Consider the following 13,918-nt stretch of genomic DNA (forward strand, 5'->3'; position numbering starts at 1 on the left):
AGCCGGTCCCACCGTTCCTCCCCACACAGGTGCCAGTGCCGCAGGGGGCAGTGTACAGTTCCTGCAGTGAGGCCAGGGTCTGCCCTGCAGCCAGGGGGCACCTCTCACAGCTGCTGTGACTCACTGCACCTTTGGGAGGCCAAATCCTCCACCCAGGGCCCTTGGGTGTGTGTTTCTGGAGCACCCTGACTGCCCCCTCCACCCCCAGTATGCTGCCTGTGACCCTGACTTGCTGTGCAAGGCATCCTTCCCCTAAAGATTCTTGCAAATCACTGGTTCGCATGTGCCCTGCCTTGGAGCAACCCAATCAAGCTGTAAAATGAACACATAGGAAACCACAGATCTTGACTCAACTTGATCCAGGCCATTCCTGGAGGGGGCCTGGGGCTATAAATAGCCGTCACAGTTGATCACAAGAAGAGTATGAGAAAAGGCTAGAAGGAGAGCAAGGGAGGAGCCAGTGTTAGACCCAAACTAAGCTACAGGCACACATACCTTCCCGCTGGGTGTGAGCCGTGGTGCATGTTCTCTAGAGTCAGACAGTGATGGGGTAGGAACAGGGGACGGGGCTTCTTCCTGTCTGCTGATGGGAGGACCTGTCCATACTGATGGCCTCTCTGCAGCTGCCCCTTCCACCCCCAGGCCAGGCACATGTCCCCCTCACCCCCATGGCATTTTCCTCTACTATCCCACCCACCCTTGCAGGGGATCCCTTGCAAGAGAAAGGCCTGAGTCAGTGAGCTGGGATTTTAATTCCATATCAAAAGTTGATTTCTTCTTCATTCTGTCCATGGACCTTCCCCCCAGTTCTTCCTGTCTTTGTGTCCCATTGGTTTGAAGTGTTAGACTGTAGTCCCTGGTGTGTAAATAATGTACATAGAATCAGAAGAAAGAAACTTGATATTGAAGTGTTTGAAATATGGAACTGTAATAACTTTTAGGTATTCGAAACCCGTGATTTCTGTGCCATTTTCTGTAAAGATACAAGTAAGAATAAAATTGATGTAAAAACGGCAGAGAAGGGATCTAGGAGTCCTCTGTGGTGAGCATAGTGTGTGTTTGTGTGTATGGGTAGCATAAAAAGTAAATCCATGAAGTCATGTTTAGGTCAAAATTACTAGATTCCTATTTTAAAATTATTCCAACTGTAGAGACACAGTGGTCTGCCTTTCTCCACTAAGCTGATGTCACTATTTGTCACTGCAATATGGAACCCTCTTCCATTACAGGCATAACTGAGATATCCCAGCCAGTGAGCCCCTAAGTTATTACCTGTGACTCCTTCCTGCTCCCCACACAACAAATTACATTGACCTTTCCCTCTCGTCCTTACTTATAAACAACCCTAGTTCCTTCGCATCTCAGGTGAAGCCCACAGCCCACCTTGGCCCCCGAGAGTACTGACGCCCTGCCTTTTGTGTACACATGTGCACTCGAATATCTCACCTACAGCTCAAACACAGCAACAAATGGAAAAGGCAAAGTCATCTGGAACTGAAAGTCAGATAAACCTATGCTAAATCCCTGGGAAAGAGGAGAATAAACAAGAGAAACAGCATAAGGGAGACCCCCTGAGATCGCTTGAGGACAGCTGCGCCCCGCTGACTTGATGATGTGTTGGGTGGAATTACAAGATGAAAGAGCAGACGGAATGGACTTACACAGCTTATAGTTGAGCTTTTGGCTCAAGAAATCTCATAAGATTGTTTCCAATTAGCTCAGATATGGAACTTGTTGTCAGAAGAGGTTTTTCTGGCAGCCGGTCATGAAACGAGAATGACAGGGGGTCAGTGGTCCCTGTACCCCAGACTGGGCCCAGGTACAACCCTCCTGGACCCAGAGCCTGGGGGATACACGTGGGAGATCTCCGACTTCTATGTGCTGAAGGGAAAGGCCCAAGAGCCTGCCTTCAAGTTCTGCCCACACAGGGCTCCCCCAGGCCACCCCTGAGCATGTTGGGACCCTGCAGGACTCACTGTCACCCCCGGCTCTAGGAATGCCTTGCGCTCACCCTGCTCACCCCCAACACTCCAGCAAATGCACAGCCTCTCATCTTTCATGTCCCTTCCTACCTGGAGCCTTCCTGACTCTCCAGGCAGAGTCTACACCCTCTGTTCTCTCATATAGCACATGACACGTTCCTCCATTTCTGCACTCTATGCATTGTGTTGTAACTTTTTATTTACAAGTTTATCTTCCCCACAAGACTGATTTCTTCAAGGGTGGCGATGGTATCTTATTCATCTTTTATCCCCAGGACCCATCAAAGAGTCACTCAAGCCACTGTTGAATGAATAAATGAATGAATGTTCTTTCTCTAACTCATCCATTTATTTAACAATTTCAAACATTTATTGAGCATCTACTGTGTACCAGGTAGTGGGGCAAGGCACTGGGGACAGAGTGGTGGGCACAGCAGTCCTATTTGGGGAAGTAAGATACAAAATTGCAAGTGTCCTAAGGCCTCAGAGGCTCTAGATGAGGGACCATGAAAGCATATCCATGGGACTTGGGTCAAGGTGTTTAACCTCTGAGCCTCTCCTGTGTTCTAAATTGAAATAATAACCCTGGGTCCTTCAGTCTCGTACTGTTGAGAGGAAGAAGCAAGGACAATGGCAAAGGTACCACATGAGCAGGAGAGAAAGGTGGCCACACCATGCGGCCTCCTCGAGCTGGGGGGCCGGCTGGCGGGAGAGGGGCTGGCAGCTGCCCCGCCCTCAGTTAGATCTCAGGGACAAGTGGGACACTCAGAGGCTTGGGAGCTGCCAGAAATCCTCCTGGATGATCAACCCAGGGGATTTACCCCGGGAAGAGGCATGCAGCTCTCTGCAAAGGGACATACACATAGGCCTCCGGGCAATCAACGAGGGGAGAGGCTGTGATGCCACAAGGGAAAAACAGGACAGGGAAGGAAGGGCCTGAACAGCCGGGGCCCTAGGGTGCAGAACTAAGAGAAACCCTGCTAGGTGCTGACTGCACCCCAGGAGGGCCTTCTGCCAGAGGATCCTGTGGAGAATGAAAGGGAAATTTTATTCCAGGCTCCGCAGGCCCAACGGGCTGCCGATAGATGGCTGCGTACACCAAGAATAGGCAGAGAGTGATAAAAGGACATGAGGGACTGATTTTTTAAATCAATTAATTAAGTAATTGATCGATTTTTGGCTGCGTTGGGCTCCGTTGCTGTGCGTGGGCTTTCTCTAGTTGTAGCGAGCAGGGGCTACTCTTCGCTGAGGTGCGCAGGCTTTTCATTGCAGTGGCTTCTCTTGTTGCGGAGCACGGGCTCTAGGAACGTGGGCTTCAGTAGTTGTGGCACGTGGGCTCAGTAGCTGTGGCTTGCGGGCTCTAGAGCGCAGGCTCAGTAGTTGTGGTGCACGGGCTTAGTTGCTCTGCAACATGTGGGATCTTCCCGGACCAGGGCTCAAACCCGTGTCCCCTGCATTGGCAAGCGGATTCTTAACCACTGCGCCCCCAGGGAAGTCCATCCAGGGCAGTTTTTACCTTCTCAGAAGTAGAAACAAATGATGAAAAGCCAATTCCGGGCTCAGCCAACAAAGCTTTGCAGTTGAGATGATGACACAAGAATTAAATAGATGGATACATTTATGAACAGGAGAATATTAAGTGCTGAGCTGAATGGCAACAGATACAGGAGCGTGTTTGGAGGACAAGAGCGTCCTCTAACAAGAATGCCTCCCTGGGCTTCCCTGGTGGCGCAGTGGTTGAGAGTCCGCCTGCCGATGCAGGGGACGCGGGTTCGTGCCCTCGTCCGGGAAGGTCCCACATGCCGCGGAGCGGCTGGGCCCGTGAGCCACGGCCGCTGAGCCTGAGCGTCTGGAGCCTGTGCTCCGCAACGGGAGAGGCCCGCATACTGCAAAAAAAAAAAAAAAAAAAAAAAAGAGTGCCTCCCTCTGCTCCTTCATATGTTTGTCTTCCGCAGTGCCTTCTGTTCAGACGTCAGTCCACCTGTGGTTTCCATGCAAGAGGAGCAAGAACCCAGGAAGCTGGGGCAGGCAGTGCAAAAGGTGGGAACAGACTCAGGAGCCAGGCAGATGGCCCTCCTTCATCTGGGGACCACTCCTGTCTGAGCGCAAGGCTCCATCGCCCAGACATGACAGTTCCTGATGAGAAGAGTGTAACCTGAAAATAGGGAGAACATCAAAGTGGATCTGGAAGACCTGCTTTTAGGTGCAGACTCCGCTACTTTCTTAACTTCCTCAAGCAGTGGTACATTCATCTACACGACTGCAACCGTGACAGCTCCTCACAGGGATGCCGTGAAGAGCCAAGGAAATGATGAGATGGTTTGCACTAAACTCTATCTTCTTGAGTCAGTTTCATTAAGTTTTTGCTGTTATTTTAAAAATTTTCCCACCTTCTGCTAACTTCTTGAGTTGAACACATCTCATTCATTTTTAAAAATTGAAGTAGAATTAATTTACAATGTTGTGTATCTCATTCATTTTTTTTTCTGCATTGGGTCTTTTTTGCCTGATTTTTAAAAAATTTATTTATTTTTAATTTATTTTTATTTTTGGCTGTGTTGGGTCTTCATTGCTGTGCGCGGGCTTTCTCTAGTTGTGGCGAACGGGGGGTACTCTTGATTGTGGTGTGCAGGCTTCTCATTGCGGTGGCTTCTCTTGTTGTGGAGCATGGGCTCTAGGCATGCAGGCTTCAGTAGTTGCGGCACGTGGGCTCAGTAGTTGCAGCTTGCGGGCTCTGGAGCGCAGGCTCAGTAGTTGTGGCACACGGGCTTAGTAGCTCTGCAGCATGTGGGATCTTCTGGACCAGGGCTCGAACCCGTGTCCCCTGCATTGGCAGGCGGATTCTTAACCACTGTGCCACAAGGGAAGTCCTGTTCAAATATTTTATATTGCTCCTCTTTTCTGTTTTACTTAGTGACAGTGAATGTTAAAAACCTTCCACTCTGGTTGTGGATTTGCCAGTTCTCCTTGAAATTCTACTTTGTTTTTGCATTTGCTGACTCATGGTATATTATCTGCCTGTGCATTTTGTTAGTTAATTTGACAAGCTTCTCTTTTTCTGTGAAAATACTTGGGTTTCTTAACTGTTCTTTCCATTCCTCACCATGGGCCTGGTCTTCTGTCCCTGCCTGGGCATTTAACATGCAACTTCCTAGTCTACAGTAACCTGCTGCCCCCACACCCTGTCACTGTTGTGGCTCTCACACCTGGAATTTCTCCTTCTGGCTTCCTAGTTCAGTCATGCATTAAACTTGTCTTTGTTGTATTTTATTCATCTCTAGGTGCTCTTTTTTAAAAAATTTAATTAATTAATTAATTTATTGGCTGCATTGGGCCTTCTTTGCTGCGTGTGGGCTTTCTCTAGTTGTGGTGAGCAGAGGGCTACTCTTCATTGCAGTGCACGGGCTTCTGATTGTGGTGGCTTCTCTTATTGTGGAACACTAGCTCTAGGCATGTGGGCTTCAGTAGTTGTGGCACATGGGCTCAGTAGTTGTGGCTTGCAGGCTCTGGAGCGCAGGCTCAGTAGTTGTGGCACACGGGCTTAGTCGCTCCACGGCACGTGGGATCTTCCTGGACCAGGGCTCAAATCCATGTCCCCTGCATTGGCAGGCGGATTCTTAACCACTGCACCACCAAAGAACTCCCAATCTCTATGTGTTCTTAATCAGAATTGTTTCATAAATCTAGTCCACCATTTTCCCAGAAGTTCTTTGTAAACTGTAAAGGGCTGTAAAATGTGAATAAAATGATTACCTCTCAAGCCATTGGCTTTTGCGCATCCTTCCCCACTGTTAGTGGTCCCTGCCCCACCTGGTTCCCCACTGGGATACTTCCCCCAACCCTGACATCGGGTTACCTGCTTGCACTTGTTTCACTTGGTTCTTGTCAACTCCCTCCAACCACTGGCACCTTCCTCTCCATTTCTGTCCTCTTTATCCAGAAATGTCAAGCAAGCAGAGAAAGAGGGAATAATATGTGATATGTGTTTGGTTAGGCAGAGAACCATGGACACTTTAAATGGATTTTCTTCCAGTCTTTTGTTCTAGCTGGTTGCAGTTATGGCTAGAAGAATGAAGTTCTCCAAAGGGAGTGCAGGCCATATATTTGGTAGTCAGGTAGCAGTGGGAAGGACTTACTCTTTTACTAGTTACTTCTTTTTTAACTGTTCATTTTGAATTGTTAATTGTGATTTTTAAATTTGAAAATGAAGAGTTGAGCTCATTGACTTATTCTCTCTCTCTCTCTCTCTCTCTCTATATATATATATACACACACATACATATATATATATAGTGCATTTTTTTCTAAACCATTTGAGACCAACTTGAAGACATGATGACACATAGCTCCTTAATACTTCAGTATTTATTTTTTTTTAATGAGGATACTCTCCCATGTAACCACTACACAACCAATCAAATCAAGAAATTGACACTGATTTCAGTACTTCCATCTAATCCTGAGAGTTATGTTTTATTCAGTATCCTCCTACAGCCCAGGAGACAGATAGCTCTGAGGAACTGTTCCAAAGAGGTAAGGGAGGAGCCAGGATATATAGGAGTTTTTGCAGAAAAAACAAACAAACAAACTTCCCTGGCGGTCCAATGGTTAAGACTCCACACTTCCACTGCAGGGGAGGTTGCCTTTCTCTGCCGTACTATGACTTGATTGCTAGCTGAATTACTTGTATCCTTATATCCTATTTAATTTTATTTATTTATTTATTTTATTATTATTTTTTTTTTGCCACACCGCGCTGCTTGCAGGATCTCAATTCCCCGACCAGGGATCGAACCCATGCCCCCTGCAGTGGAAGTGCCCCCTCAAAAGGTTTTAAAACACTTAGTCAAATAGGATCCTTGGTCACTGTGAAACAATACTTGTTCATTCAACCAACGTGACAATAAAAGATTTTTAAGGAAAATACAGATCATTTAGAAAGCAAAGAAACTCACAATCTATTATCAAAAGTAGCTCAACAGGGCTTCCCTGGTGGCGCAGTGGTTGAGAGTCCGCCTGTCGATGCAGGGGACACGGGTTCGTGCCCTGGTCCGGGGAGATCCCACATGCCGCAGAGCGGCTGGGCCCGTGAGCCATGGCCGCTGAGCCTGCGCGTCTGGAGCCTGTGCTCCGCAACGGGAGAGGCCACAACAGTGAGAGGCCCGCGTACAGCAAAAACAAAAACAAACAAAAGTAGCTCAACATTTCAAGAAAACTTTGTTCTCTTTTTTTAAACATTTTGTTAGTCTTCTTTTTTTTTTAGATTTATTTTATTTATTTATTTTTTATTTTTGCCTGCGTTGGGTCTTTGTTGCTGTGTGCGGGCTTTCTCTAGTTGCAGCGAATGGAGGCTACTCTTTTCGTTGCAGTGCACGGGCTTCTCATTGCGGTGGCTTCCCTTGTTGAGGAGCACGGGCTCTGGGCACACGGGCTCCAGTAGTTGTGGCACCTGGGCTCAGTGGTTGTGGCTCATGGGCTCTAGAGCACAGGCTCAGCAGTTGTGGTGCACGGGCTTAGTTGCTCTGCAACATGTGGGATCTTCCCGGACCAGGGCTCAAACCCGTGTCCCCTGCACTGGCAGGTGGATTCTTAACTACTGTGCCACCAGGGAAGCCCAAAATGTTGTTCTCTTAACACAGAGAGAAAACCAAACTCTAGTCCTGCACCAGCCCACCCTCAATAACAAAATTAATTTACCTAATTCAATTCAATTCCAATCCCAGCCTGACCATGCACAAAATTATTTCCTCAGGGTTCCCTTTCTACAAACCTTCTACAACTTTCTGTATCTATATTAGTTTAGCCCTTATTTTTCTTTCCCGTTTAAAAATAACCAGCTTTGGGACAAAATCACTTTCTTTCCCCTTAACAAAATGCATTTCCATTCCTCATACTTTCTTTTGCTGAAAGCACACATCCTACTTTCCTTGCATACTAAAATGTTTCCTTTATTATCCCAGTAGCTTTAGTTATATATATTACAATTTTAATCCTTAAAAATCTTAATCTCGGGCTTCCCTGGTGGTGCAGTGGTTAAGAATCCGCCTGCCAATGCAGGGGACACAGGTTCGAGCCCTGGTCCGTGAAGATCCCACATGCCACGGAGCAGCTAAGCCCGTGCGCCACAACTACTGAGCCTGCGCTCTAGAGCCTGCGTGCCACAATTACTGAAGCCCGTGCACCTAGAGCCTGTGCTCCGCAACAAGAGAAGCCACCACAATGAGAAACCTGCGCACCGCAACAAAGAGTAGCCCCCGCTCGCCTCAACTAGACAAAGCCCGTGCACAGCAGCGAAGACCCAACGCAGCCAGAAATAAATAAAATAAATTTATATTTAAAAAAGTCTAAACTAACTTTAATACCAGATATTGATTTAATATTTCCCAGATCATGTGAACCTGAAATTCACTTTGGTCAGTTTCGTTTATATTTAGAAATATTTAATTTGTAAGCACTTACTTGTAAGTCAAATAGGGCTCTTTTATAATTTAATTTTCATAATACTATCTGGAGGTAGAGACATATCATACGTATAATGGACACACAGATATATAAACAGAAATAACTAGAGATTTCATAGCTTCACTTTAAAACTTAGTTATGAATCAGGTATTACAATATAAACTTACTAGTTTATAAATAATAGTTGGAATACATTAAATTTATTTGCTCAGATGACTAAGGCTCTACTATTTCTGGAAAAGACTTTTAAGTTTTGTATTTGTCCTTGATAAATCCTTAAGGAGGCTATGAGGAGCTGTTACAGGGGTTTGAGCTTAAAAAGTCCTTTTTCTGTCCTTTTTTCCCCCTTTGGTTTTGGGTTCTACCTGGTAGAGCCAATTAGGCTCAGTCATTGTGGGCTGTATTTACATTTCTGATTTGTAGAGATTTGCAAGACAAAAACAGTTGCTTTTAATTCCCCAAAGAACTGGTCTGCCACCTAAATGATATTAAAAGATCAAGGGCTTCCCTGGTGGCGCAGTGGTTGAGAGTCCGCCTGCCGGTGCAGGGGACACGGGTTCGTGCCCCCGTCTGGGAAGATCCCACATGCCGCGGAGCGGCTGGGCCCGTGAGCCATGGCCGCTGAGCCTGTGTGTCCGGAGCCTGTGCTCCGCAACGGGAGAGGCCACAACAGTGAGAGGCCCGCGTACCGAAAAAAAAAAAAAAATTTCCATCCTATTGGGACTTCCCTGGTGGCAGGGTGGTTAAGAATCCGCCTGCCAATGCAGGGGACACGGGTTCGGTCCCTGGTCTAGGAAGATCCCACATGCCGTGGAGCAACTAAGTCCACGTGCCACTACTACTGAAGCCCACACAGCTAGAGTCCGTGCTCCACAACAAGAGAAGCCACCGCAATGAGAAGCCCGTGCACTGCAACGAAGAGTAGCCCCCACTTGACACAACTAGAGAAAGCCCATGTGCAGCAACGAAGACCCAACGAAGCCAAAAATAAATACATTAAAATAAGATAAAATTTCCATGCTGTTGGGAAAAAGTCTCTTGACTTTCCCCTCAGCTTTTCTTTATTTTCCTGTTGATCAACCTAATTAACATTAATTAACCTAATATTTTTATTAGCTTCTGTAAGACCCACTGAGGGGAAGCTAAGACACAAATAAGGTTTCCCAGACTGGTGTTTGTTTGTTTGTTTTAAACTAAGAGAGTCTTTAGGTTAGCTGTTTTTTATATATATATATTTTTAATCCACCTTCTAATTTGTTTTTTTCATAGGTACAAATAAAACAGCTCTTTATAATGAGTACTCTCTAAAAATTTACCAGTTTAGAAGTTTTTCCAGTTTAAAGGATCCATTGTCTGCCCCTTGACGAGTAGTACCTTAGTAGGTACTCAAACCAATAAGATGCAAGAGGTGTCCCCACAAGAGAGTGCAAAGGATGCAGCCTTCGCAAGATCTAGGAAGTTTACTCCGCAAAATCGTCTAAGAAAGTCAAGGCCTTTGCTGTGCAGGACACAATGAAGGCTAAGATGACAACAGCCCCTGAGAGTTGGCACAGTCGGACAAAAGGCTGCTCAAAATCCCAGTCTATCTGACTGGCTGCCAAGTGTACACCTTATGTGTACCTTCCAGATGGGAGGGACAAAGCTCTCAAAATACAGGGGGGAAAAATGCCTAAGAAGATCAAGTAGAATATTTACATCTCAGAAACACAGGGAGGGAAATGCAAGTTTCCCCCTAGAAGGGCTTTTGTTCCTTTAAGGTCAGAGTTCTGAAAAGATGTTTCATCAAGGCTTTTCTAGCTGTGTACACAAACAAACAAAAAAGAAAGGTCAAAAGAACCCCAGTTTGGCTATTTTTAGGGTGAGATTTCCTTTAATTCCAATTAATAAGCAAGAAATTTATTCTGTGCGTACATAATAAAGTCTTCCCAGTGTCTCTCAACTGAGGATAACCAGGTACCTTTTCTTGAAACTAAGTTTCAAGGAAAACCTACTTCCCCAGTGAGGAGTTTAACACCACTGAATAAAACTTAGGATCATCAGTCAATAATGGGAGATCCAAGACCCAGGAGAGACTCACCCAAATTTGTCTGAACTCTCTGAGGAGGCAGACTGGCTCAAGAGGTCTCTGCTGGTGCCAAAGCTCTGGTTCGTTGTAGAGTTCAGGCAAAGAACAGAAGTTGAAACCAAGCAGGAACCTGTGGGGTCCTCCTGGGTACAAAAGCCTATCTGTGTCCCCTGTTTCCTGTTTTTAGGAAAAAAGGCTTCAGTCTCCTAGACCTTCCCTGAGTACAAAAGGCAGATTCAAACAGTTTCTAATTAGGGAAGTAAGGGAATGTAGAAACAAAGGAGGAGCAATCAAGAAACAATAGTGCAGAGGACTTCCCTGGTGGTCCAGTGGCTAAGACTCCACGCTCCCAATGCAGCGGGCCTGGGTTCAATCCCTGGTCAGGGAACTAGATCCCACATGCTGCAACTAAGATCCCGCATGCCACACTAAAAAAAAAAAAAAATCCTGCATGCCACAAGGAAGATCCCGCATGCTGCAACTAAGGTCCAGTGCAGCTAAATAAATAAATATTAAAAATAAATTAATTAATTAAATAAAAAAGAAACAAGTGTAGCAATTAAAGCAGGATCCTGGGTCCTCCTCAAGGAATATTTATAACAATATCTTTGAGTTCTTCTACAGGAACTAAGGCCCCCACCCAGGTGGAGGATGGTAACTTCAGGCTGAGCACAAGATTCCTGGAACATTGCCCTGTTACCTCACCACAAACCAATGAGAAGAAAGTCACACACACCCTGCAGCACTCACCCCAAATTTTGCCTATAAAAACTTTTCCCTGATAATTCTAGTTACTTTAAAATGTATATCTCAGAAATAACTAAATTAAAAAAAAAAAAAAACAACTTTTCCCTGAAAGCCATCAAGCAGTTTGGGGTTTTGAGCACAAGCTACCTGTTCTCCTTGCTTGACCCTGCAATAAACCTTTCTCTGCTCCAAACTCCGTGATGTTTTCATGTGTTTGGTCTCATTGTGTGTTGGACACATTAACTTGCATTTGGCAACAAAGTCCGCTCTGGATCCCTTTGCTGGTTGCCCAAACTGGCAACTGAAAAGAAAAAGCACAACTTAATAGTTGAGAGAAATGTTTTATTCAGGAACTTTACTGAGGACTATAGACCAGGAGACAGCCTCTCAGATAGCTGTGGAACTCTTCAAAAGAAGTGAGGAAAGAGCCAGGATATAAAGGCGTTTTGCTTAAAAGAAAAAAGAAAAAAAAATGTAGTCAAACGTCAAGATTACTTCTAATCACATAAAACAGACATCTCAGGTTAATGATTTTAGTGACTTTCTATGTATGGGAAGATGCAAGAGCCTGTGCTCATTGAAATTATTCCTTTGATATGCATCTTAACTATCGAGGGCCAGTATCTTGTTTTGCTCCATCCTGAATTCTCTCAGGGTGCACTGTTGGGGGCAGCTGCAGTGGTAAATAGCTTGATGGCGGGTAATATTTGTTGTTTACTGAAATGGCAGACAACATTCTTTGTCCATGTGATCATTCCAATAATGTCCTTTATAAGTGGTGGATCCAATCCAGAACCACACATTTATTTATTTATTTTATTTGGCTGCATCAGGTCTTAGTTGCGGCACGTGGGATCTTTTCATTGCAGTGCGTGGGCTCCAGAGCGCGTAGGCTCAGTAGTTGCAGCACGAGGGCTTAGTTGCCCTGTGGCATGTGGGATCTTAGTTCCCCAGCCAGGGATCGAACTGTCCCTTACATTGCAAGGCAGATTCTTAATGACTGGACCACCAGGGAAGTCCCCAGAACCACACATTGGATTTAGTTGCTAAATCTCTGTAGTGTCTTCAACTGGGAACAGCCCTCAGTCTTTCCTGGCCTTCCTTGACCTTGATATTTTTGAAGATTTCAGGATAGTTTCTTTACAGAATGTCCTTAATTTGAGTTTTTCTGGTATTTCCTCATGATTAGGTTGTATAACCTGAATCTAATCATAAGGAAATATCAGACATAGACTCACCAAAGCCCCATCCCAGCTCTGCTTGTACCCCCACCCCCTTCACCTGCGAGGGTGGGGTGGGGGTCCCGGAACAGGAGGTGTGGTGGGCAACCTGCTTACGAGTCTGCCTTGAACCTTAGTTGTGCGTGCTCAGCGGCACATGGGACTAGGGCAGGCTGCTCCCCTGCCCTTCAGGTACCCAGTGTCATTGGGAAGATGTGACCACACGCTGTGTACAGAGAGTAAGGCAGCACCTCAGCACACAAGCTACAGGTTGAGGTGCCATGAGGGCCCTGGGAGTGTTACCTGAAAACTGGGTTCGCCTCTCGGTAGGTGTCAAATCAAAACACACAACCAAGCCAAAGCACAGGAGAAGGAAGGGTTTATTACCTGCAGCAAGTAAGAACAACAGGGAATCTTCCCCAAAGCAGTGTCTCCTAAAACAGCAAAACTGGGGAAATTTCAAGCTAAGGGTACATGCATATTCATGAAAAGGCTTGGGTGGTCGACAGAGTCCGAGCTTTAGTTGAAGTCAGGAGGGTCAGAAAAGGTCAACATCATTCCTTAGGTTCCAGTTGATCTGGTGGTTGAGAACTTCAGGATAATCTTTACTACTGAAATAGAACTGGGAGTCTTTACAACTGATATGTTATCTTTGCTTTTGTTACTTTTCTTGCCTGATAACAGTCATTTGTTTCTGCATTAAAAAAATATTTTTATTGAAGTCTAGGTGATTTACAATGTTGTGTTAGTTTCAGGTGTACAGCGAAGTGATTCAGTTTAATATCTATCCATCTCTATCTATAACTATCATCTATTATCTATCTAATCTCTCTCTTCCTTTTCAGATTCTTTTCCACTATAGGTTATTAAATGTTTCTGCATTCTTTTGTTTCCTTACGATTATTAATTACTGAGACCTGCTCAAGGGCAGGCATAGTGGTCAGGCTTAGATCACAAGATGGCTTAGGCCAAAAATGGCTTCTCTTATGTCAAGAAAGCCATGCCTGGTTCTTTCTCCAGGGACCCCCCTACCCTATCTGGTTACAGGAAGACTGGGGCAAGAGGACAGACTCCACGTGTTTTCTCATTCATCAGATATCTATGGAGCCCCTACTATGTGCCAACTCTGTGTAATGAACAGAGCAGACACAACCCCTCCCTTCCCTCGTGGAGTTAACATTCCAGTGGGCGGGGGCCAGGGAAGACAGACAGAGAAGTACGTCAGGCTTTCCTGAAGAAGGGGAGAGTTGGTCAATCATTTATTGAGACCACCCTATGACTGAGGCTCTTTGCTAGCTCCCTGCTTGGTGACAAGGCCCGCTATTGCCAGGATGGCCAGAGCGGGGTTGGGGATGGGATGGGGCAGGTCTTTGGCAGGGCAGGGCCAGGTGTAGGAACCCAGATCCCCGCAAAGGTGCCGTAGGAGGCAGTGTGGAAGGAAA

General features: G+C 45.8%; 1 protein-coding gene across 1 annotated transcript in view; it reads right to left on the reverse strand.

The window, feature by feature from the left end:
• Positions 1-2,344: 2,344 nt before the first annotated feature.
• The window catches only part of ABCD4 (ATP binding cassette subfamily D member 4), a 34,119-nt gene continuing 22,545 nt past the window's right edge, over positions 2,345-13,918 (reverse strand). The window contains exon 19 of the mRNA XM_089907952.1: positions 2,345-11,705. Within this exon, the coding sequence (XP_089764078.1) occupies positions 11,664-11,705 (42 nt within the window). The 3' untranslated portion in view covers positions 2,345-11,663. The remainder of the gene's footprint in view (positions 11,706-13,918) is intronic.

This window comes from Delphinapterus leucas, chromosome 2, assembly GCF_059928025.1.
Source record: "Delphinapterus leucas isolate spDelLeu-1000000601 "Yukka" chromosome 2, BTC_Dleu_Yukka2, whole genome shotgun sequence".
NCBI lineage: Eukaryota > Metazoa > Chordata > Mammalia > Artiodactyla > Monodontidae > Delphinapterus > Delphinapterus leucas.